Here is a 22,065-nt window from a genome sequence, read left to right as displayed (position 1 = left end):
AACCCCCTGCCCACAGACAGGAGGCTCCCAGGATGAAGGGGACTGCCCAGCCTCCAAAGAGGCCTGCCCACCTGCTGCCCTCTGCCTGAGCTGCTCCTGCCTGGCACTATCAGGCCCTGGCTCTGGATGCAAGAACCCCTCAGCCTGCCCAGCCCTGCAGGAACCACCTGCCGACGTGCACCACCTACCCAGGTACAGCAGCATGGCCTCCATGGACTGGTGCTTCTTCACCACCAGGTAGCTATCTGTGCCCAGCCCATGCAGGATGGGCAGCACCTTCTCTGCGAAGTGCAGGGGGCGCTCTGGAGAGAGGTCATAGCCGTTGTCATCAAGGCCACACATCACTGACATCTCACCGGAATGACCACCCTTTCCACACATGAGCTTCAGGCCTGACATACTGGGCTGGGGCTGAAGCTGCTTCAACCCGACATGTCCAGACCAAGTCAGCGATCCTCCTTGTGCATCCCAGTCAGGTAAACCACCACCCACCAGGCCACACACGCCAGAACCAAGCCGCCTTCCCCTACCCTCCCTCCACATGTTGAATTCGTTTCTGTGCATCTCCACTGCCACCACTCTGGCCATGCTCCCACCTTCACCTTGGACCAGTACTGTGGCCTTTGCAGTGGTCTGCAAGGGCTCTCAATCCCTCTACCCCATCCCTCTTCACTCAGCAGCAAATAATCTTTTCAAACTCCCAATCACCAACCCTTCAAAGGCCCTGCATGGCATCAGGCCCAAGCCACAGCCTCTGCCTCTATCTCCAGCCCCACCCCGTGCCACACCCCCTCACGGGCCTTATCTTGGGCTCCTTGAAAGGCAGGTGTTCCTGGCCACTATCAGGCTTCTGCCTATGCTGTTGCCACTGCCTAGAAGCACTTCTCCCCCTCCACCCACTAGTTAAAGGACTCCAAAGCCAGAGGCACTATTAGAAACTCTGGTGGCATGGTGGCCCTTTCCCTCACAGCAGTTAACACACCAGCAGATGTATGTTTATTGGTTTGATAACGGGATTTAATGTCTGTTTCACACCAGACTAGCCCCCATGAGGGTCAGATTGTGTGTCTGGCTCCCCAGCCCAGTGCCTGGTGCTCAACAAGTAACAGTAAAACAAATGAACACATACACTCTCATCCTCCACTGCTGTTATCAAGGCCGCTCTTCACCCTAAAATGCCTTTATCACCCCTTTCATCTCTATGGTTCCTTCACCACACCATCACAACCACCCTTATGTGCACCCCACCCCCTCGTAGGCCGTCACCACCCACTACCCCCTTTACCACCAACAGTGTCACCTGCAAAGCCATTATCAAATTCAGCACCCCTGCCCTAGTAAGCGACACCATTGTCACTCACACCTGAGAAATGAGCATCACGGCCACCACCACCCACCCCTTTCCCTGTCCCTCCCAGCAGCCCAGCCAGCTGTTGCCTCAGCCCTGCCAGCACACTAGCAGTGCCACCGCTGAGCTCACAGCAGCAGCTGCCACCCCACACTCCTCACCGTCACCACCCTGTGGGGCTGAGGAGGGAAGACGGGGGCTGCAGCCCAGAGGACAGGCTGCACCACAGCCCGCACCAGCCCCACTGGTCACCCACCTGCCTCCTCCCTCTCGTTGACCTCAAAGCAGGTCCAGTAGTCCTTCTCCCTGATGCCCACATTCCTCCGATCCAGGATCTCCAGGGTGAGCTCCTCAGCTGTCATGGAGGCTGGGATCTGGGTGCCCAAGGAGAAGGAGCTCAGCCTACCCCTCCCCTGGCCCTGCTCTGCCACACCCTCACTGTGTGATCCAGGGGCTGGGCCCGCCTCTCTCAGGGTCCTCTAATCCTGGGGTGTAGGGTGGTGTCTCTGAGTGGTCCTCACCTGGATGGGGGTGAAGAGGTGAAGAGACAGGCCCTGGCACCAGCTAGATACAGGTCCCAAAGTGGGACTCCTCTTGGGGTGGAAGCCCCACTCCCCTGCTCTTCTGTGCCTGTGGCTGGCCCAGCCTGACTCTTCCAGCCCTCCGGCTTCTGGTCCCCGGCCCCTACCTTGATATGCTGCTCAGTATCTGCCTTTTTCTCCTCCAGGTACACTGTACAGATGAAGTCACCAGCATGCTGTGGGGAGACAGGGCTCGGCTGGAGGCCAGGGAGGTAGTGCAGGCAGCTGGCCTGAGCCTCCCACCCCAGGGCCTGTCCTTCACCTGGGTCCCACTGGCAGTGCCAGCCACACGCATCTTCACAATGGCAGTGACCTCCTCCCGCTGCTTCCTCAGCTCTTCCTCATCCACCTGGGAAGCAGGGAGGGACAGGGACAGGCAGTCATTGCTACCCAAGAGGTTCAACCCTGCCCTCCACCACCTGCTCGCTGGGGACGCACACTAAACACCACCACATAGTGGTTGATGAGGTCCTCCACAACACGGCCAGCCTTGTAGTCCTGCCCATCTGTCTGGAAAAGCGTGGGCCCAAACACAATAGCCAGGTTGTGTGTGTTCATCTGGTTTGTGTCAGAGAAGCACTGGACACTGCAGGGAAGGATGTATGCCTTGAGTAAGGAGTCCAGTCCAGGACCACCTCACCGTTGCAGTTCCTGAAAGGTCTATGACTGGCCCCTGGAGCGAGGCCAAGGAGGGTGCTGGTTAGAATGGGCCACTTGGTGAGGGGAAGAGGGGACAGTCTTTGGGGAAGAGCACAACTGGGAGATCAGGCCAAGGTCCCTCGGTCCCTAGCTGAGGCCTCCTCTATTCTCCCATCCTGCAGGAGGAAATCTGGGGACAAAGTGTCCAAGACCAGGGCATCTCCTAAGTCAACATTGAGGCCCAGGCCCTGCCGGGTTCCCAGGGGATGACGGTCAGCCAGGTTAGGAGTAGAAGAATCCTTCCCATTCCACCCCACTGGAGCCTTACAACAGTATCACCACTCCTTACCAGTACAGGTGGCTGATAAGGGCCTTCACTGTGGCCCGGTTGACTGGGGGCAGACGTGCCAGGAGCTCTCGGTACCTGGAAACCTTCTCCTCCTCATCCTCAATCTCTGGGTGGGGGTGGAAGGAACAGATCAGGTCAGTAATGCCCCACCCCCACCCCATGTAACCATCTCCCTTGTCCCAGCCCCCTGGCTTCTCAGTCTCTCATCCTAGGTGACAGCACTCCCTGACCCATTCCAAGTCAAATCAGGCCAGGCACTCAGCAAGGATAAGGAATTCTCCATCTCCAAGTGATCCTGGCTCTGTATAGAGTAAAAATGGGAAGGAAAGCAGAGGAGGGAGGGGGACTGGAGCCTGTCTGCGGGGTATGCCTGGCTGAGTGCATGCTGGGGAGGAGAGGGAAGCCCGGGACAGGCAGGACAGGTCAGCAGCCCTGGCCTAGACTCTGGCTGGTGCAGGATGCAGGGCGCACCTGAGGCCTCCAGCCAGGCTAGGCGCTGGGCTCGAGTGAACAGCCCATCAGGCAGGTCTCGCAGGAAGCGCTTGAGGGCCGAGGAGACGTCATCCACGTGCTGCTCGCCCTCCTTGAGGCGCACAGACCTAGCGTCCTGCCGCAGACTCTCCAGCAGCCGCTGCGTCTTCGAGGTTTGCCCACACTTGCGGTAGATGCCCTCGGAGGTCAGGCCTGGAGAGGGGTGGGGCTGAGCTGGGGGCGGGGCCAAACGTGAGCGGCCCGAGGCACTGGTCACAGGGCGGGGCCTCGCCGCTGCTTTCAGAGGATCCTGGGAACCGAGGCTGGCCTCCACCGCAGGAGGCACAAGCCTCTTTGGGCAGGGTGGGACATGGGTCACGGGAGCGGCGCTCACCGCACTGCGTGATGTAGTCCACACAGCGGTACACAATCACCGGGATATCTGAGTCTCCCAGCTGCTGCTGTGACAGCGTATCCCCCGAGCTGGCTGCCGCTTTCTGGATGGCCCCCAGCCAGCCCGCAAAGTCCAACCGCCGCTCCCCCTGGATGTACAGCGTCCTGGGCGGAGGACAGTCAGTCACCTGGGGGTCTACCCCTGCCCTACTCCTCCCAGGCTTGTCAGGCTGCTGCAGGCTTTTCATGCCAGGGCTCACCTCCTTCGCTCCACCAGCACCAGCACCTGGTTCTCACTGTCTCCTTGGACCGCTGTGGAGGGGACGGTGGAGGTGAGGCCCAGGCCTTAGGATTCCCAACCTGCTTCCTCCCGAGGCTCTCTCTGGGCACACACCCCTGGGGCTCACCCACCCATATATGGAGGGCACCTCAGGGGCAGGAGAGGGCATGAAAGGGCAGGCCGGCTCCTTCCGGCCAGGCCAGGGTAGAGTTGAGATGTCCCAGGAGGGGCTAGGAGCCTGGGAGCCCAGGATGGGGTGCCTGGAGGTTGGGGGCTCAGGTCTGGACCCACGCACAAAGCTCCTGAAGTTTCCGAAGTTGCAGTGGTTCCTCGCAGGGTCCCTCTGGGAAGATAGCATGGAGCTCAGAGCCAATGAGGGAGAACCAGCCCTCCTGGGCCTGCTGTAAACTCAGGCCAGCTTTGTAGGGTAGGCGCCCAAGCCGCTCAAAATCCCGGGCCAGCAGATCCTCAGCCAGGGGAGGCACGAACGCCTGGTAGAGGCCAGGAGGAAAGGGGAGGCAAGCTGGGGAGACTGCATCAGCTAGCAAGCATTGCCTCCCCAGGACACCCCAGCTCTTTGGCCTGTGGGCCTGTGCCCGCTCCCATCGGCTGCCTCTTCTCTCTTCCCCAGGGTAGAACCCAGCACAGGGACAAACTCATATCATGTATGAACTCAGGAACTTCATACCCATCAGATGAGTCCTCCCCCAGAGAACCTTTGCACATACCCACCAGGACGTCCCTTCCCTGGGATCCCACAGCAGCAAAGCACCTGTGCCTCTGCTGTAGCACTCATCATACTGTTGCTGTCTGGACCCCATCTATCTCCCCTACCAGCATGGGAGCCACTGCAGAGCCAGAACCAAGACTGGTTCAGCTGGGGCCTAGGGCTCTGAGGAATGACCGTCGAAGGCTCATAGATGACTGATTAATAAACAAGCAAGTAAGAGTCAAGGGGACCCCAGAAGGTCCCTGGCTCTAGTCCCCAGGGCAGAGATCTGCAGGAACCTTGCTTCGCTCCTCCGAGACAAGGAACCCACACCCCCGTGGTGTGCAAGGCCATGGACCTTCTTCCATAGCTGAGACAGGTCTCCCGACCTCCCTCCCAGAAGCCCTTGGTGTGAAAAGCCTGCCCTGTGTCTGCTGCCCTCTATTCAGCCTTTGCTCCATGAGGTGGGGGAGCTAGGATCAGCCAGGAGGTCCTACCCTGGGCTCTGTCAGACTCTCCCCACACCCGGCCGCTGACCCAGGCCCACCTTAGCAATGCAGTTGACCCACTCACGAGCCAGCTCTGCACTCTCCAGCCCAAACAGGTACAGCCTCTCTCCCTCCGTGTACACCTCAAAAGTGCGCTCGAAGCTGTAGATACACAGGCCAGGATTCAGGCCCATCCTGCCCAGACCCCCTCCCCCTTGCCCTTTCCCTGGCCCCCTAAGAGATGGTGAGAAAGTCCTAAGCTGGGGTCTCAGGAGACCTGGTCTAGGCCTTAGACAGCCCCAGTTTGTTGAGGAGGTTCTGCCCCACAGGCTATTTCCCTGTCTGTCAATATGGTGGGGGTTAGGCCTTGCAGCAGTTAACAGTCTGTGACTCTGCCCAGAGGTACTCACCCGTGGGTGTCGGGAGCGAGTACTGCCAGGCACACAATCTCACTGGCCCGAATCTCCCCATTGGGGGTCACTGCCCGTTCATTCTCATAGTAGCTCAGGACCCCGTCGCTAAGGACACACCAGCGTCGGCTGAACTCTGGGGAGAAGTTGGGCAGGGGAGAAATGAGGAAGCCTCCGCCCTAACTAAAAGCCACCTCTGCACCCGCCCCAGGCCCCGACTCCTACCTGACCTGTGTCCTCTTCATTCTACTCACCAACTTCCCCAAATTCCACCCTCCCTGCAGCCCCACTGCCCAGCCCAGCCCACACCTCTCCCCTGGACCACTGCAGTGGCCTCCCCATGGGTCTCCCAGCCTTGCCTCTTCCAGGATTCAAAAGTGATCTACCTAAAATCAGACTCCATCCTTCCTCTGCTCAAAACTTTCCATGCCCCTCTTGTCCTCGAATCAAAGTGTGTGCCCTTCAGCATGGCATTCTAGGCCCTGCCAGGTCTGCCTCTGCCCATCTCTCCAGCTGCCTCTGTCCGCTCCTGAGCACACCCCCCACCCTCCCGTTTTGCTCATTCTGGACCCTGGCAGACTATCCCTGGGGCAGAACCTGGCACAGTTTCCATCCATCAATGCCATAGGAAGCCTTCTGTGCCCCACCCTCCTTTGTCAGCAGCACCCACTGCTCTACACTCTGCCTCCTCCTGTAACAGCTCTAAGAAGAGTGACAAGATACCACAAAGGAACAGAAATGGGATTCCGCACCAGGCAAGGTGGAGAAAGAACAGAGTATCAAGACCATGCAGGCTCAGAGAGTTCACAGCATTGAGCTTCACCCTGGCTCAGAGCTTCCTGGCACATAGAGCAAAAAGGATGACTGAGGCATTTACATAAATGACATTATCAGGCAGAGGGAGGCAGACAAGGGGCAGTGAAGTGATGAGTTAAAGAAACCTCTCTGAGTATTGCAGGGCTCCATCTGAGGATGCCGAGGGAAACAGTAAGCAATGGTCTCAACAGCACCCCCACAGTAGACACTGTCTCTCAGCCTGTGTGCAAGGACATGACATCTGCTCCCTGAGGGCAGCGTGTCCCAGAGCCTATGTCCCAGCTGGGCTCCCTCCAGGAGTGCCAACCCAGCCTCAGTCATTCTTCATCTTGCAGACATCTGCCAAAGCGCCCACTGTGTGCTAGGCAGTGTTCTGGGTGCTGGGGGCTACAGTGCTGGCCAAGAGGACCTTATATTCCAGTGGGGCACAGAGAATTGATAGACGCATTTATGAACAGACAGATCAGTGTCAAATCTAAGTGGCATGAAAGTAGGATAAATAGGGCATGTTATTTCAGATAAAATGGTTAGGGATGAAGTCTCTGAGAAGTGACATTTAAACAGAAACCTGACTAAAAGGACTGGCCATACAGATATTTGTGGAAAAGCAGTTTAGGCAGAGGGCACAGCAAGTGCAAAGGCCCTGGTGAGAATGAATGTGTCCCATGTTTGAGAAACAGCAAGGAGGCCAGTAAAGCTGGAGCAGAGAGGAGAGCAGGGTGGAGAGGTAATGGGGTGGGCACTGACATGCAGCTCCTTGTGGGAGGTGGTGAGCACTGTGGATTTTACTCAGAGTTGGAGAGCAAATGGAAGGTGGAGAGGAGAGTGGGGCAGAGCTTTAAGCTTAGTCTTCCAACTTTGTAACATCCACGGGCTCCACACACCAGATGCCCAGTCAGGGCCCACACCCACTAGGTGCTCAGTAAAGGCTTCTAGTCTAAAGGAAACTCTGGCAGTGACTTGCTCTGCAGTGCCATGCCCCACTCCCACCCAATCAGCCCATTTATTAGGCACCTACTGAGTGCTTAATACTACTGAGTACTAGAGATCTCATTCAGGAAGCCATCTGAGGTGACTCAGCCAGAATGTACTTGGCACCCTTATGGGTCCACCAGCCTGGCGAGCCCTGTCTTCTCTGGCCCTGCCACCATGCCAGAATGCCACGGCTAGGGTGGGGTCTGGCCCAGCACCCACCTTCCCGGGCACGGCGGTCCTGTAGCAGCTTGCTGGCAGAAGCGGTCTTGTAGAGGAAGCCACTGTGGCTCACAGTTGGCAGAACAACTGAGTAGTGCTTTTCCAGGGGCTTCACTGAATCCAGGCGAGGTACCTCTTTGGGTAAGTGGGGAAAGAGCAGCTAGTCATGCTCACCATGCAAGGGCATCCCTCTTCACCCCCACGTGGGCCAGGCATCCAAGCTTGCATTCAGGTCACCAGCCCTGGCTCTGCGACTAGCACCCTTGTGTTCTCACTGTCACATCCCGGGCTTTGCCCAAGCCATTCTCCACCTCTCCTAACCTATGCAAATTCCATCCCATTCCCAAGGTCCCACTCCAGTACTCTCCCTTCCAGGAAGCCTTTGTGACCCCCAGCCCAGCCCATTCTGTGGAGGCAGAGCCAGTGCACTAGGATGAGGAGGGCCGCAGCAAACTTACTAGCAAGCCCCAGAGGAAGGTTTATCCCTGATGACGCAAAGCCTAAGGAAGCAGCCTGGCTGCAGCCCTGCTCCCAGCAGTCCCAAAGCCCAAGCTGGCTGGGTGGTCTCGTGTGCCTTTCTGGACACCTGGGCTCTCTCCAGACCAGCACACCCCACCCACCCATGGCCAGGAGCCCAGAACCCCAGCTGCCAAGCTCCACCCGCAGTCCTGGGACGTGGCCCTAGAGGCCAGCCCACGGCCATGGCCAGCAGTGCTCACCCCCACCGTCCCCTCCTCACCCGCTCCGAGAGTGGGAGCCAAATGGGACCCACCCCCAGTCAGTGACAGAGACCCACCTAGACAGAGCAGTGGACAGGGGTGCTGCGGTGGGTCACCCACACACGGGGAAATGCAACAGCACCACCCCGACTCCTCCGTCCCACCACAGGAACACACTCTGCACATGCACAAATCCCAAAGTGCTAAACACTCCCAGGTTCAAGGAAACTGATCCATGGCAGCTCAGAGACAGACAATGGCACACAGACGCCATCCTAAGGGCCCTAAGGGTCCACACTGCAGGTCAGGGAGAGACCCACAAATACACAGAGATGCAGAGACAGGAACACAATGGGACATGCCTATGCAGGGGAAGCCAGATGCAGAAATGCAGCCTGATGTGTAAACCTAAACACACCCCAAGTCACACACACCGCTGCACCAGGGCCCCTCAAGGAGCTGCAATTACAGCTCGAGTGGTATGTAAATCAAACTGGCAGGGTGATACACACTCCCTGGCAGACTCCCACCCAGCATCCCCTCCGAAGGGTCAATCCCTGGAAGCTGAGGGGTCCCAATCCTTCAAGGTGGACAGTCCCACCAGCCACTCACCCGTGGTCCGATTGTTCCGAAGGAATTCCATCTGCAGTGTCTGCCCAGCCTGCTCAGCAAGAGCCAGGGGCGTGGGGGCCTCAGAGTCCCCTGAGAAGCAGTGGACCCCAGCCCCACAGCCCAGGAGTGCCTGGGTCTCAGCCAGGTCTGTGGTGGTGACCGCAGCACACAGGGCCTGGGGGAGGGGAGAGGAAGAAGAAGGTTGCCCTAAGCTGGAATGAGGGGCTCGTGGGAAGGGGGCCTAGGGAAGTGGGAGGAGCAAGAAGTCACCCAGGTCTGGGGGCCCATCCTTAGGCTGAAAAAGAAGAGAGAAGAGGAGAGACAGAGGAGAGAAGGAAGAAGAAAAAGGCTAAGGAGAGGGAGGGTGGGCAGGGGCTATCCCGCAGAAGCCAGGGTTCAAGTGGCCCAGGCCTCACCCCTGCTGGCAGCCCAGGGACCCTGTCGGCCGCTGAGCCTGTCCTCTAGAGGATCTCAAGCTCCCTCTGCCTAGTGCAAGGGCAGAGGGGCTGCTGGGTTGCTAATTCCTCCCACATTTGAATTCCTCACTGCCTGCCCAGCCCTCCCAGCCAATGGTGTTGCTGCCACTCCTGGCTGGCCGGCCAGACTGGGCTGGGCTAGGGGCTGGACTCCTGGAGGGTGGAGGCCTGGCTCCCATTGGGCTTCTAGCTGGACTGAGCTGCCTGGGTGGGGCTGCTCAGGGGAGGGGCCAGAGGCCAACCAGAGGTCACAAGTGGCATCTTTCTGCCTAGGAACAGTCTACCACCCCCAGCATAAGTCAGACCAGGGCCCAGGGCTTGGCTCCCAGCCTTTAAGGGCCTGGGGCCCACACAGGGCCTCATCTGGAGTGGGGTGTGCATTGGGGGGTGGGGCGGTTGGAGCAGCCAGCTGTTTTTCATGAGTCTGACAGGAAATAGCATCCCCATCAAGTTCCCTCCTTTTGGCAGGATTCAGAAGGAGCAGGACAGGGTGCAGGAGATGTAAGAAGCAGGAGGGGAGGGAGGCGGGCAGACCTGATTCTTCCTTGCTTTGCCCCAACCCTCCCTGTGGCTTAGGCAGGGCCCTTCTACCCTCTGGACCTTTTCCCCATATGACAGCTCATCACTTTGAGATGATGAGAAAGATGGGCTGAGACAGGGTGAGGAATGGGGGGCAGGAGAAAAGGAGGTGTCTCAAGGGGTCCAGAGGACTAGTGCTCTGACCTTGTCCAGCTCTTCCTGGTTGCCAAAGAGCGGGTGGTAGCGGCGGTACTTGCCCTCGCGGTACTTGGCCTCCAGGTGGCGACGCCGGGCACCAGGGCTGCTGCTGGGCTGCAGAGCCTCACTCGGGGGCACATTGGCTGCCCAGAAGCGGTTCCCAGGGCCATTGCCCAGATGTAAGAAGAGCTGCGGGTGTGGGCCAGAGATTAGAGCAGCAGCCTATGGCCAGAGGCCCATCCCTGACAAAATTTTGGTTTTGAGGTTGTCAGGCAAGGGGCTGGGAGAACCAGGCCATCTGCCCATTCTCCCATTAAGGAAGCTACAGGGGAACCTGACCTGTCGGTGCCCAAGGGTGCTCTCCCACCAGCTCTGGGCCTGAGTCCTATTCCTCAGCTCAGTGACAGGACAAGAGGCCGACAGTCTGACAGGTGGACACCCCAGGCTTGGTGCCTATTGGGGGCCTTGCTATTTCCCACCCAGACCCACATCTGGAACTTGGCATTCCTGAGGTTATCACAGGTTGGTTGGGGGTGGGGGTGGGGGTGCTGACTTATTAGCCAATGGGGTGGGCAGGGATTTGGGAAAAATCTTCTGTCCTTGACATTCCTCTTTAGGCTCAGGGGAAGAGGGCAGGGGCAGACAGAGAAGAGAAGGAATGTGGGAGCAGGTGCAGGAGTTCAGCATTCAGGGGACTAGCTTATTCATTCTTTCCTTCTGCTGATCATGTTCCATTGCCATTTCCTGGGACCCCCATAGTGCCTCTTTCTCAGGTCCTCTGTGGGGTGCTGGGTCACAGCAGAGAACAAAATGGAAACAGTCCCTGGTACCACTGACTCACTGACTGGGCAAGTCATGTTTTCTCCCTGAGCCTCAGTGTCTTCAGTCTGTAAACTGGGGATTCTAATCCTAACTCACAGGAGATGTGACACTCAACTGCTCTGGAGTCTACAGCTTGGCTGGGGCTGTCAGGAAGGCCCTGTGTGGTTACGGCCTGGGTCCAGCCTCATGTTGCAGATCCTCCCCTTTAACTACCATGCATACTAGCACCTGGGAACCCCAAGCACACAGGCATAAATACACATGTGTGCCCCCAGACGTACATACACATACATGCTAGCACATACAAGTATAGATGAAATGGAGTAAGAATTTTAGGTGCAGAGTTTCTGTTACATATTCTTTTTTTTTTCAAATAATGCTTTAAAACTGTATAAACACTCTTAGCTTACTGGCCAATTTACTGACTTTGCCAAAACCAACTCTTCCAAAATCCCCACCCACTAGGTGATCCCAAAGGTCTCTTCTAGTTCCAGGGCACTGGGGTTGGTGAGATGGGGTTGGGAGACCCAGACAGCCACTGAGCGAAGCAAACCCTAAATACAGGTGGCAAGCAGGGGCCTCCCCACCTCGATGAGTGTTTCTGTCCACACCTTCCTGTCCATCTTCAGGCTCCGCACCTTGGAGATGCCAGCACCCAGGCCACGGTGCTCCCCTGTAGACAGAGGGCCAGACTCAGAGTCATCCGGGCCCTCTCCTTCACAGGAGCACTCATCTCCCCACTCCCTAGGTGAGAAGCCTTCACTAGGCTTCTGCAGCAACCCTCCTGCTGGCTCCCTACAGCCAAGCTTGATCCCCCATACAGGCCACTCCGAGCAGCCCAGCCAGAGTGAACTATTTAACATGTAAATCCTCTTACTTCAAATCCCTGCTTTAGACCCTCGAATGACTGCCCAGAGCTAGATCTAAATTCCTTACCTGCTTCTCCTCCAACCTCTTCTCATGCCTCCCCTGTGGCTCAGCCACACTCTCCTTCCTCTTATAATTGTCCATGCTCATTGCTGCCTCAGGGCCTTTGCACTTGCTTTTCTTTCTACCTGAACTCTCTTCCGCCATCTGCCCAGGGTTGGCTCCTTCCTGATACTCAGATCTCAGCTGGTAAGTCACATCCTTAGAGGGCTTCCTGACACATTCCCTGCCTAGTGCTTGTCATTATCTGACACTTCTACTGGTTGTGTATTTCTTGCCTCTCCCCACTAGAACGTAAACTACCTAAGAGAAGAAACCTTGACTGCCTACATTAGGGTCAATACTCAGTGCCTAGAACAAAGTGGGCACTTAATAAATCTCTGTGGAAGGCAGAGGAAGGGGAGTAGAGGCTGGAGGGAATGCAGCCCTGCTCAGCTGCAGGTTCCACACAGGACCCCTGGGGCAGGGAGGGAGCTGGAGGCACTTGCTTTAGCACTGTCTGGCTTTGGTCCCACCTCCATCCAGTCTCCTATGGAGCATCTCATCCACTTGTCACCCTCAGCCCTCCATGAGCTGACACCTTCCTAACCTAGTTTCCAATCAAATCTTGCCTTCTGTACCCAGCAAACATTTGCCTTGGACACCCCACAAGCTCTGGGGTTTCTCACTGAGCTCAGCTCCTCCAGAACCTTTCTTCCTCCTGGGCTCCCACCTCCAGCCACCCAAAGCTGCCTGGCACTGTCTGTTCCCATGGGGTCTGAATCCCCAGGACCTAGCACAGTGTCTGGCACATCACAGACCCTAATAAATGCTAGCTAAATAAATGGATGAATTTGGGTTCAACCCTCTTTCTTTCTCATCCTCTTCACCTGATCTGTCCTTGGGACTTCTACACCATGGACCCTCAACATCTTTTGAATGCTCTCCATCACTTCCTCAGACCAGGCCTCCTCTCTCGTGGACTCAGCAGCAAGATCTCCTCAAGGTCTCCGATCTCATCCACTCCAACTCAGCTTCCACCCACCAGCCAGTCTGATGCACAAATCTGACAATGTTCCACTCACCCCACCTCCTGCCCACCTCCACATGAAACACTAGCTCCTCCCTCTACATGGAAAGTCCTGCCAGGCGGGTCCACTGCCAGCCCCTCCTACCTCACCTTCTGATGTGACAGGGGCACTGGACCCCAACAGGCCTGGGCTGAAATCCAGACTCCCTGACTTGCCAGGTGACCTGAATGAGCCATTTTCCCTCTTTCTGACTCATAGTCCCCCCCTATGACATGAGAAGTTGAATCTCTGCTTGTAATGCAAGGCCTGCAGGTTAACTGTGGTGGGAAACCTTGGCACACAGGTGCAACTTCACCGGCAATGACCTATCACCGTGGCTCTAGCCCCTCCACCCAGGCAGGCCACCTGCCACCCCACACACCAGCCCTGCTGTGCTTCATCCTGGTGCCCCCCACACACCTGCACAGCGCTTGCAGATGACGACACAGAGGTTGATGGAGGCCCAGTCGGGCTGGGCAGCCCCGCAGTCGGCACAGAACCTGTTGGGGGCCACGGCCCAGATGCGCTCGGCCACCTCTGAGGTAGACAGGGCCTCGGCAATGGCTCCCTGCATGGCCTCCAGCCACTGCTCCTTCTCTAGCTCTGATTCGGCCGAGAAACTGGGGACACAGGAATGGGGCCAGGGAAGAGGGATGTTGGTGGGCTAGGGCTCAGATGGATTTGGGGTAGCATGAAGGGCACAGCATGAAGTGGGAAATAAGGCTTTGAGAGCTCATCATCAGAAGAGGGAGGCATCCTGGGTCTGTGAGGGAGGTGGACAGGGACAAAGGCAGAGATACCATGAACCTGAGAGAGAGAGAGATGGGGCCTGCGGGTGTCCACAGGGGGCTCTGCTCCACCCAGGGAGCAGAAAAGGCTACTGAGAAGACTGGATGCCTGAGCTGAGATGAATGAGAAAAGCTTAGCCAGGTGAGCACAGGGAAGGAGGGAGAGAACAGCAGGTGCAAAGGGGCAAGACAGTCCACAGGGCATTGTGCACACAGAATGGCAGACTGGCACAGAAGAGGCTAGCAGACAGGGACCAGCTTGCACCAGAGAAGGTCAAAGAGTACCCACAGGACAATGGAGAAGCAGGAGGAGGTTTCAGTGGGGAGAAGGGGAGGGTACAGAGATGTCTTTCTCTCTGGCTCTTTTCTCCCCCGTAGTCACCAAGTTGCAAGCATGCATTCAAGATTCAGCCCCACATGCTACCCACTGGCGTGATCAAGGAAGACATTGTTGCTAGAGATGTCACAGAGGTTAACTCAGCTTTACGAGAGGCGCTGAAGACTGCCCTCATCCAAGAAGGCCTAGCGTGTGGCATCAGCAAAGCTGCCAAGGCCTTAGCCAGGCACAGAGCCCATCTTCGTGTTCTCGCATCCACACTGTGAGCCCAGGTGAGTCAGGCCCCCGGTGCTGAACACCAAACCCACTTAATCAAGGTGATGACAGCAGGGAACTTGGGGAATGGGCAGGCCTCTGGAACTAGCAGAGAAGGAAGACTCGGGACTGTAGCTGGTTGCAGTTGTGTGGTAGCTAAGGATGACAAAGGATCTGAGGCCATGGGTATCACCCAAGATTGCTTCAAATCTAAGAAATGAACAAATAAAAACTTGCCTTTTAACAAAAAGGAAAAAGAAGACCCCTCGGTGGTCACAGATAGGTGGCCAAAGTGTGCCAAGGCAGGCACAGGCCAGGGGCCCCACAGACGTAGAGCAAAATGGTGAAGGGCAAGCAGAAGAATGGGATGGAGGCGAGAGCACGCCGGAGCAAGCTGGAGCTGGTGATGGGTTTGCACAGGTGGCGCGGGCCATGCTGCTCATGCTGTTTGACAAGGTCCAGGCATGAGGAGGAATCCTCAGAACAGGAAACCTCATAGCTGGCCCCTGCTAATTCCCACACTTATTTTTGCAGTTATGATGTTGGTGATTGGGCTCATATATGGGAAATCTTATGTATTTAAGATTTATTAATCTTTAGTAAATAACATAACCCAAAATATTGATCAAAGCAGCAATTCTGGAAATGAAAGCAGTGTTATGGGACCAACTGTTCCAGGCAGACTGCCACAAGTGAGGCAGAACAACCCAGGCCTCTCTTCAAACTAGATGCAGTTTGTCCTCCCCTGTGTAACAACTCAAGCATGACTAACCAGGAGTTATGGTAAACTGGGCCATAGAAAAACCCATTCTCCCAAGAAACTTATATGAAATAGCAACATAATAAAGATTAATAGTCCCCACTGCCCAGGGTCCCCCTTATGTTGCTTATAATATTAGAAGACACCTCTGGTATCCTCCTCATAGACAGAATTTATGAGCAAAATAGGAAAATTTATATTATAAATAACCCATATATAAAAGTTTATAATGAATTTATGAAAAAATATTATTATATTAATGGTAAGGCAGTAAGAGCAGATTTAGTGTCATTATATGAAAGATTAAAGAGGACTGCAAGGCCCTGGTGCCTGTGGACACAGGAGGAAAGGTATAAACATCTGAAATTGTGGAATGAACATTATAAAAGAATAAGGTGTTTTTATTGTATTTGTAGGAATGTTGAGGAATGGGTGATAGGAGTACCATCCCTAGATTTTAGATGTAAGCCTCAACCCACATGTGTAGGATAGGATTTAATTAATAATATAGTTATACTTAATAACCAAAAAATATATAGCTTGCATTTTATATAACCTGCTTAAACTTTATATAGCCTTAGACACATATCTTAAACTCTATGCTTAAAAGCAGACATTATAAACCACATGCTGCCACACGCCATTTTCCTGTCTAGCACCTACCATGTAACCTACCTCTCTGGCCAAAAAGGTTAAGGGAAAGTTAAACATTAAATGTTACAAGAAAGTTGTTCAAAAAAAAATGATAACATCCATTTGACCCAGGAATTCCACTTCTAGGAATTTACCCTAAGAATGCAGCACTCCAGTTTGAAAAAGACAGGTGTACCCCTATGTTTATCGCAGCACTATTTACAACAGCCAAGAAATGGAAGCAACCTAAATGTTCATCAGTAGATGAATGGATAAAGAAGATGTGGTACATATACACAATGGAATATTATTTAGCCGTAAGAAAAAAACAGATCCTACCATTTGCAACAACACGGATGGAGCTAGAGGGTATTATGCTCAGTGAAATAAGCCAGGCGGAGAAAGACAAGTACCAAATGATTTCACTCATATGTGGAGTATAAGAACAAAGAAAAACTGAAGGAACAAAACAGCAGCAAAATCACAGAACCCAAGAATGGACTAACAGTTACCAAAGGGAAAGGGACTGGGCAGGATGGGTGGGAAGGGAGGGATAAGGGCAGGGAAAAAGAAAGGGGGCCTTATGATTAGCATGTATAATGTGGTAGGGGGCATGAGGAGGGATGTGCAACACAGAGAAGACAAGTAGTGAGTCTACAGCATCTTACTACGCTGATGAACAGTGACTGTAATGGGGTTTGTGGGGAAGGACTTGGTGAAGGGGGAAATCTAGTAACCATAATGTCATAATGTTCTTCATGTAATTGTAGATTAATGATAATAAAATGAATTTTAAAAAATGATAACATCTGTAATGAGCTGGAATTATACAAAAACTGAAAGGAAAAAACATTGTACCATCCATGATCAAAGAAAATGTATAACATTATGTAAACCTTAAAAAGATATAAAAATAAAGACCCTGCCGCTTGATGTCAGAAGATGTTACAACCTTAACTGGGTGTTTCGTCTCCTCACTCATCTCCGCACTCGCTGACGCTGTCCTTTCCTTCGTGACCAACACCTCGGCTGGAGCTGGACTCCGGCACACAGGGGTGAGCAGGGGAGGAAGGGGCCCATGGGTGGGAACAGTGAGTTGAGGGAGAAGTTAAAGTGGCAGATGATCACAAAGCCATTAGCTGTGCAGGTCTGGAGCTCAGGAGAAAGACCCTGCTGGAGACAGAGCTGAGCTATGGGCAAGGAGAGGACGGAGAGGGGCGATGGTGCTTGTGTGGGCCGAGCAGTGACAGCACACCGCGTCAAGTAACGTCTCCACAAAGCCTGCTGTGATCCCACCGAGGCACAGAGAGGCCGAGTAACTTGCTCAGATCACAAAGTTGACCCAGTAGTGGACCCAGGACCTTACAGGCTGAATTGTGCCCCTGTAATGTGACTGCACCTGGAGACAGGGCCTTTAGGGAGGCAAGTAAGGAAATAATATCCTAAGAGAGGGGATCTAATCTGACAAGACTGACGCCTTTTATCAAGACAGGAAGGGACATCAGACGGCTCTCTTCCCCTCCACATGCACACAGAGGAAAGGCTGTGGGAGGACACAGGGATGGATGAGCCTGAAGGACAGGCCTCACCAGACACAGCTCCTTCCAGCCTCCAGAACCGTGAGAAACCAGACTTCTGCTGTTAAAGCCACCCAGCCTGTGGTTCTCCGTCATGGCAGCCAAGCCGACTAATGATACACAGAATGTGAACCCAGGCATGGCCCAGTGCCTTAGACACAGTAGTTGAAGGTCTAGGAGCTGGTCAGTCTGGCCAGGGAGAGCGCAGAGGACACAGAACACTGAGAGGTGGCTGAGGGCAGAGGAAACAAGGTGGTAGAGTCTTGGGGATTCAGGGAGGAACACCCAGGACAGGCTCCACAAAACAAGGGGTGAAGCGCAGCCTTTGGTCTCCAGCCCCAAGTGCTAACGACAGACAAGCACCTTTGAGGGGGCAGGGCAGGCTGGAGGGGACAGTGGTGCATGGGCAGTGCAGAAAGCCAGTATGGGCAACACTTGGAGCAGCAAGACAGGGAAGGGGGACAGTGATAGCCAGAGTGGGGGGTAAAAGTGAGATTTCTTAGAAGGGAGAGATGGGAGCAGGTTAGCGAGGGCTGGTAAAGGACCAGCAGGGGCGGGCAGGGTTGGGAAGGGACTGGAGAAATCCATCCAAAAGAAGGGGCAGCTTCCCACATATGCCAGAAGAAACCAATGGGATGTAGGTGAGTGAGGGAGGGAGGCTCACCTGAAGATGCGGTAGGGGGTGGTGAGGTCAAAACTACGTCTGTCTGCCTCCTTCACGTTGCCCACACTCATGTCGATGAAGGTGATGCCGACACCCAGGTGGTACTCCTGGCAGGTGGGTAGGAAGGGGTGAGGGGAAGGTACAGGAGGCAAGGCTCAAGGCCCAGGAGGGGGTAGAAAGGACAGGCAACGCAGTGACAGGAGTAACACTCAGGGCCTGGCAGGAGATGGGCTCAGAACTAGGGGCAGGAAGGGGGACAGGCAAAGGGCTGAGCTCAGTCAGGAAAGGGGGCGGGCAAAGGGCAGGACAGAGGGACCGGGTGGCTAGAGGAGGGACTGAAGGGCCAGGTGGGCATGGGACAAGTTGAGAGACGAGGTGGGCATGACCAAAGTCTGAGGAAGCAGGTGGGCACAGGGCAGGGGAGAAGTTTAGCAACCTGGCTGACCCCTTCGCACCTCCAGATTCTTGTAAAGCTGCACTTTGTCCCCAGCTACGGACACATACAATTTACTCTTGAAGCCACGCAGCTCCAGGCTGCCCACAAGGTCAGGTGGCTCTGAGCCTGGGACACCCAGTGGGGAGTCGCCAGGCAGCTGGACCCGGATACGCTGCTGGGCCACCGCCTGCTGCAGGGCCTGCATCCACTCCTTCCGCTCCACTGTGAACGACAGGCAGATTAAGCCCAAGCTCTGCCTGGCAGGGGGCCCCAAGGGGTCCCTGTTCCAGGCTCCTCACACCACTCGTCTGCCGGAAAGCCCACCCAGACTGGCCCACCAATCTCTGACTGTCTCCGAGTTCCCTCCGAGTTCCCTGACTTGGACAAACTCGGGTTCCACCCCCAGCTGTGCCTATTTCCCCTATAAACAGGAATGTGTGGTTCTGAGGACTCGGGGTGGCTCGAGCACAGCCAGGCACTGGAAACCCCCTCATCCCCCACCTTACAGAGGCTGACTGCTCTCCCGGTTTGATATGCGGGCAGATGTGCCCTGGTCCTCCTCCCCCACTCAGGCCACAGTGCCAGCCCCCTCCCTGCCCCACTGCCCACCATCACTCTCTGCCCGGAAGGCAAAAGTCCGATTGTTAGTGATCACTTCAAACTTCTGATCTCCGATGGCAGCCACTGCGGAGATGCACGCCACAGGAACAAAGCGCTTAGAGTAGGCGTCCTGGAGAAGAAACAGGAGCTGTACTGCGGCGGGTGGGACCCCAGAGGCCTAGGCCCTCCCTAACTCCCTCAGTCTCAATAAGTGATAGCTGAAGCCCCGTCTCCCACAGATAGGCAGGGAGAGTCCCCCTAGGCTGACCCTGACCACAGCCCACGGCTGGCCAATGAGCCAGGAAGACAGAAGCTTCGTGAGGACTCATGTGGGGAAGGACTCTGCCTGGTTACAGTGTCAGGGTTTGGCCAAGGGCCAGGCCTGCATCAGGGACAACACGGGCCACACCTTGTTACTATCAAAGTATCGCAGGTAGTCAGCATCCAGTCTCACCCATCGCTTCTGATAGATATACGATCTGGAGAGGGAGCGAGATGACAGAGCAGAGGATCAGAGATTAGGGGCGAGGCTCCAGAACCACCCCAGACCCCTCTGACAGCCACATGCAAAGTGAGACGCAGCCAGATCCAAGGAAGGAGGGATCCCAAATGGTCACTGAGAAGATGAACTTCACCTACAGCAAGAATGAGTCAAGTCAGACTCAAGGTAGGCTTTCTCAATTTTAAGGGTAATAAAATATAAGTGTGATGGGGATGATGGGCAGGTATTCTGCCTGGAGAGAGACCTGCTGAGGTAACCTTGGCCCTTCTGGTTATCCGGTCGGTGACACTGGGGCACCAGAGCACTGTCCACCCACACAGAGCAACAGCAGGGCCCAACAGGCCTCACTCACCCCTGTGGTGGATTCTTGTCCAGCCAGCCGGCCTTGATGACCGGTGGGGTAGGGGTGGGACCCCTGGGCAGCCCGTCCATCAGGTGTGGTGGGACCTCGGGGATGAGGAGGCTGCTGGGCAAGGCTGAGCTCAGGCTGCTGGTATGCCATCCACCACTGGGGGAAGGAGGGAAGGAATGAGGCAGGGGCTGGGGCCTCCCATAGGGCAGGGGCTGCGCTGAGGGAAGTAGGACGGCTGGGTGGGAGAACCACCCAAGAGGGGCAGACACTCACTTGGGTACACCCTCGTAGGTGTAGTCGTCCTCTTCGTCATCCCCTTGGTCATCCCCAGACAGTTCCTCCCCCTCGCTCAGCAGACTGGCCACACGCACAGCCCGTGGGACTCCGCTCACCGAGGGCTCCTCCTACCCACCCCCCGAGATGGGCTCAGTGTTGTGCTTCCTTTCAAGCCCCAGATCACACCCACCCAGGGGCTGCCACACCCCTTCTGTCCACTCCATCCTGGAGCCACACAACTCAGCACTTTTACTTCTGTTTCCTCACGCTGCCAGCAGACTGCAGGACCCAGGGACCCAGGTCGCATGACAAAAAAAATCCGTGCAGGCACCAGCCCAGGCCAGAGACAAAGAGAGAAAGATAAAGGGATACGGAAAAAGACTCAGGGACGAAGGGTTAAGACACTCAGAGAGGGTGATATGGGAACATGGAGAGTCAAACAGATGGAGGGACAGATGTGTTCGAAACACCAAGGCGAAAAGAGGCCTCATGCAGCTGCTGCTGAAGACTGGGAGCGGGAGCCACAGCCAGACCCCAGGGCCCTGGCCCAGAGTCCAGGGCTGTGCAAGACAATGAAGGAGGGGAGGGACTCTCTGGGAACCGGCTGCCCATTCTCTATCTGGTAGTCCCAGGGTCTGAAAGGCAGCTGACAGGCAGGCAGCCTAAACCCTAACCACTGCCTGCCTCACCTTCTTGGTCATCACGCCAGCTGGGGCTCCTGGCCCCTCCTCTGGAGCCTCATCGTAGTCAGAGTCATCTGGGGAAAGAGAGGGGCAGGGGGAGACTCAGATGCAGGAGCCTGGCCCCCCCTCCTGGGCACCTCGGCCTAGCTTCACAAAGTCCACCCTCAACCTACGAGAGACCCCACCCCCACCCTGGTCTGGCTTTCAAAAATAGGTACAGGGGACAGGAAGTACTATTTATACCCTTGGGGCCTCACAGGCCAGCACAAGGGGGTAGCCAAAGGCGAAGCCAAGCCACCACAGGGACGTGGGCAGCTGGCAGAGCCAGGCAGGAAGGGGAGTGCAATCTTTGCTTCCTTGCAGACAAGGGCCCGGATCCCAGGCCACCCCGAGAGCCCCACGCCTGGCTACGGCACTCACCAAACTCCGGGAGCCGGCAAAGAGGCTTTGGGGGAATGTCTGGGGGGTGGGGAGGTGGGGACAGGCGCTGGGAAGACCCCCACGGTAAGGTGGCTGGGGACTCTTCAGGCTCTGGCTGCGGAGGTGGTGACAGCTGTGGCGACAGCGACTCCTCCACCTTGGAGGGAAGGCTGGAACAGACCAAAAGTTGGGCACCAAGAAGTTAGTTCAGTATGGCTGAGTCACTGGGCCGGCGGAACTATGGGACTGAACCAGGACTCAAACCCACTGAGCTCCCAGCTCACCTGAGCTGCAGCAAAACTCATTCACTGCACAGACTCAGACAGGAGGCCCCCCACACAACCCTTCCACCTCACTGCCCTCTGCAAAGCCTAAAGGAAACAAGCACCTTCTTTGGCCCACATGAGCTGGCCCTGTGTTGCTGTAACACGGTCAGCTGTCCCCAAAGCACTAGCTTTCAGCCACACATACCCACTGTGTCTCCACTCTAGAAGAGGAATAGAGACCAGAATGGGGTGAGGAGTGGTCTGCACCCTAGCCTGCAGGGTCAAGGATGGCTACAGGAGGTGAGGCTTGATTGAGCTCTCAGGGCTGAGAAGGCATGTGTGTTGATAAACGGACAGGGCAGACTGAAATGGGCATCCAGGCCAAGGATCAGGCAAGAACCTTGGAAGCCAAGTCCTCAGGCCCTGAGCTGTGGGTCTCTGGACCAAGACCATTTCTTCTCTTGCCCTGGATATGGATATTCACCACCTCCCCCAGCCCTGGTGCCCTGAGACCCC

At 55.7% G+C, this 22,065-nt stretch overlaps 1 protein-coding gene across 5 annotated transcripts in view; it reads right to left on the bottom strand.

The window, feature by feature from the left end:
- Positions 1 to 22,065, bottom strand: part of ARAP1 (ArfGAP with RhoGAP domain, ankyrin repeat and PH domain 1) — a 61,554-nt gene that overhangs the window by 7,718 nt on the left and 31,771 nt on the right. For 4 of the 5 annotated variants that reach the window (XM_037026251.2, XM_037026253.2, XM_037026254.2 and 1 more), the window contains 25 exons: positions 21,284 to 21,453; positions 20,870 to 20,937; positions 20,178 to 20,308; positions 19,905 to 20,060; positions 19,460 to 19,529; positions 19,060 to 19,180; positions 18,470 to 18,672; positions 18,015 to 18,121; positions 13,421 to 13,620; positions 11,612 to 11,697; positions 10,209 to 10,391; positions 9,010 to 9,184; positions 7,679 to 7,813; positions 5,669 to 5,804; positions 5,318 to 5,420; positions 4,357 to 4,552; positions 4,042 to 4,093; positions 3,783 to 3,946; positions 3,389 to 3,601; positions 2,918 to 3,023; positions 2,368 to 2,515; positions 2,192 to 2,278; positions 2,037 to 2,105; positions 1,605 to 1,722; positions 189 to 302 (listed from right to left, as the gene is read on the bottom strand). In XM_037026251.2, the coding sequence (XP_036882146.2) occupies positions 189 to 302; positions 1,605 to 1,722; positions 2,037 to 2,105; positions 2,192 to 2,278; positions 2,368 to 2,515; positions 2,918 to 3,023; positions 3,389 to 3,601; positions 3,783 to 3,946; positions 4,042 to 4,093; positions 4,357 to 4,552; positions 5,318 to 5,420; positions 5,669 to 5,804; positions 7,679 to 7,813; positions 9,010 to 9,184; positions 10,209 to 10,391; positions 11,612 to 11,697; positions 13,421 to 13,620; positions 18,015 to 18,121; positions 18,470 to 18,672; positions 19,060 to 19,180; positions 19,460 to 19,529; positions 19,905 to 20,060; positions 20,178 to 20,308; positions 20,870 to 20,937; positions 21,284 to 21,453 (3,311 nt within the window). The remainder of the gene's footprint in view (positions 1 to 188; positions 303 to 1,604; positions 1,723 to 2,036; positions 2,106 to 2,191; positions 2,279 to 2,367; positions 2,516 to 2,917; positions 3,024 to 3,388; positions 3,602 to 3,782; positions 3,947 to 4,041; positions 4,094 to 4,356; positions 4,553 to 5,317; positions 5,421 to 5,668; positions 5,805 to 7,678; positions 7,814 to 9,009; positions 9,185 to 10,208; positions 10,392 to 11,611; positions 11,698 to 13,420; positions 13,621 to 18,014; positions 18,122 to 18,469; positions 18,673 to 19,059; positions 19,181 to 19,459; positions 19,530 to 19,904; positions 20,061 to 20,177; positions 20,309 to 20,869; positions 20,938 to 21,283; positions 21,454 to 22,065) is intronic. The other variant, XM_037026250.2, reaches the window with a different exon arrangement.

Source organism: Manis javanica, chromosome 11 (genome assembly GCF_040802235.1).
Source record: "Manis javanica isolate MJ-LG chromosome 11, MJ_LKY, whole genome shotgun sequence".
Classification (NCBI taxonomy): Eukaryota; Metazoa; Chordata; class Mammalia; order Pholidota; family Manidae; genus Manis; species Manis javanica.
This window is presented reverse-complemented; position numbering and strand designations above follow the sequence as displayed.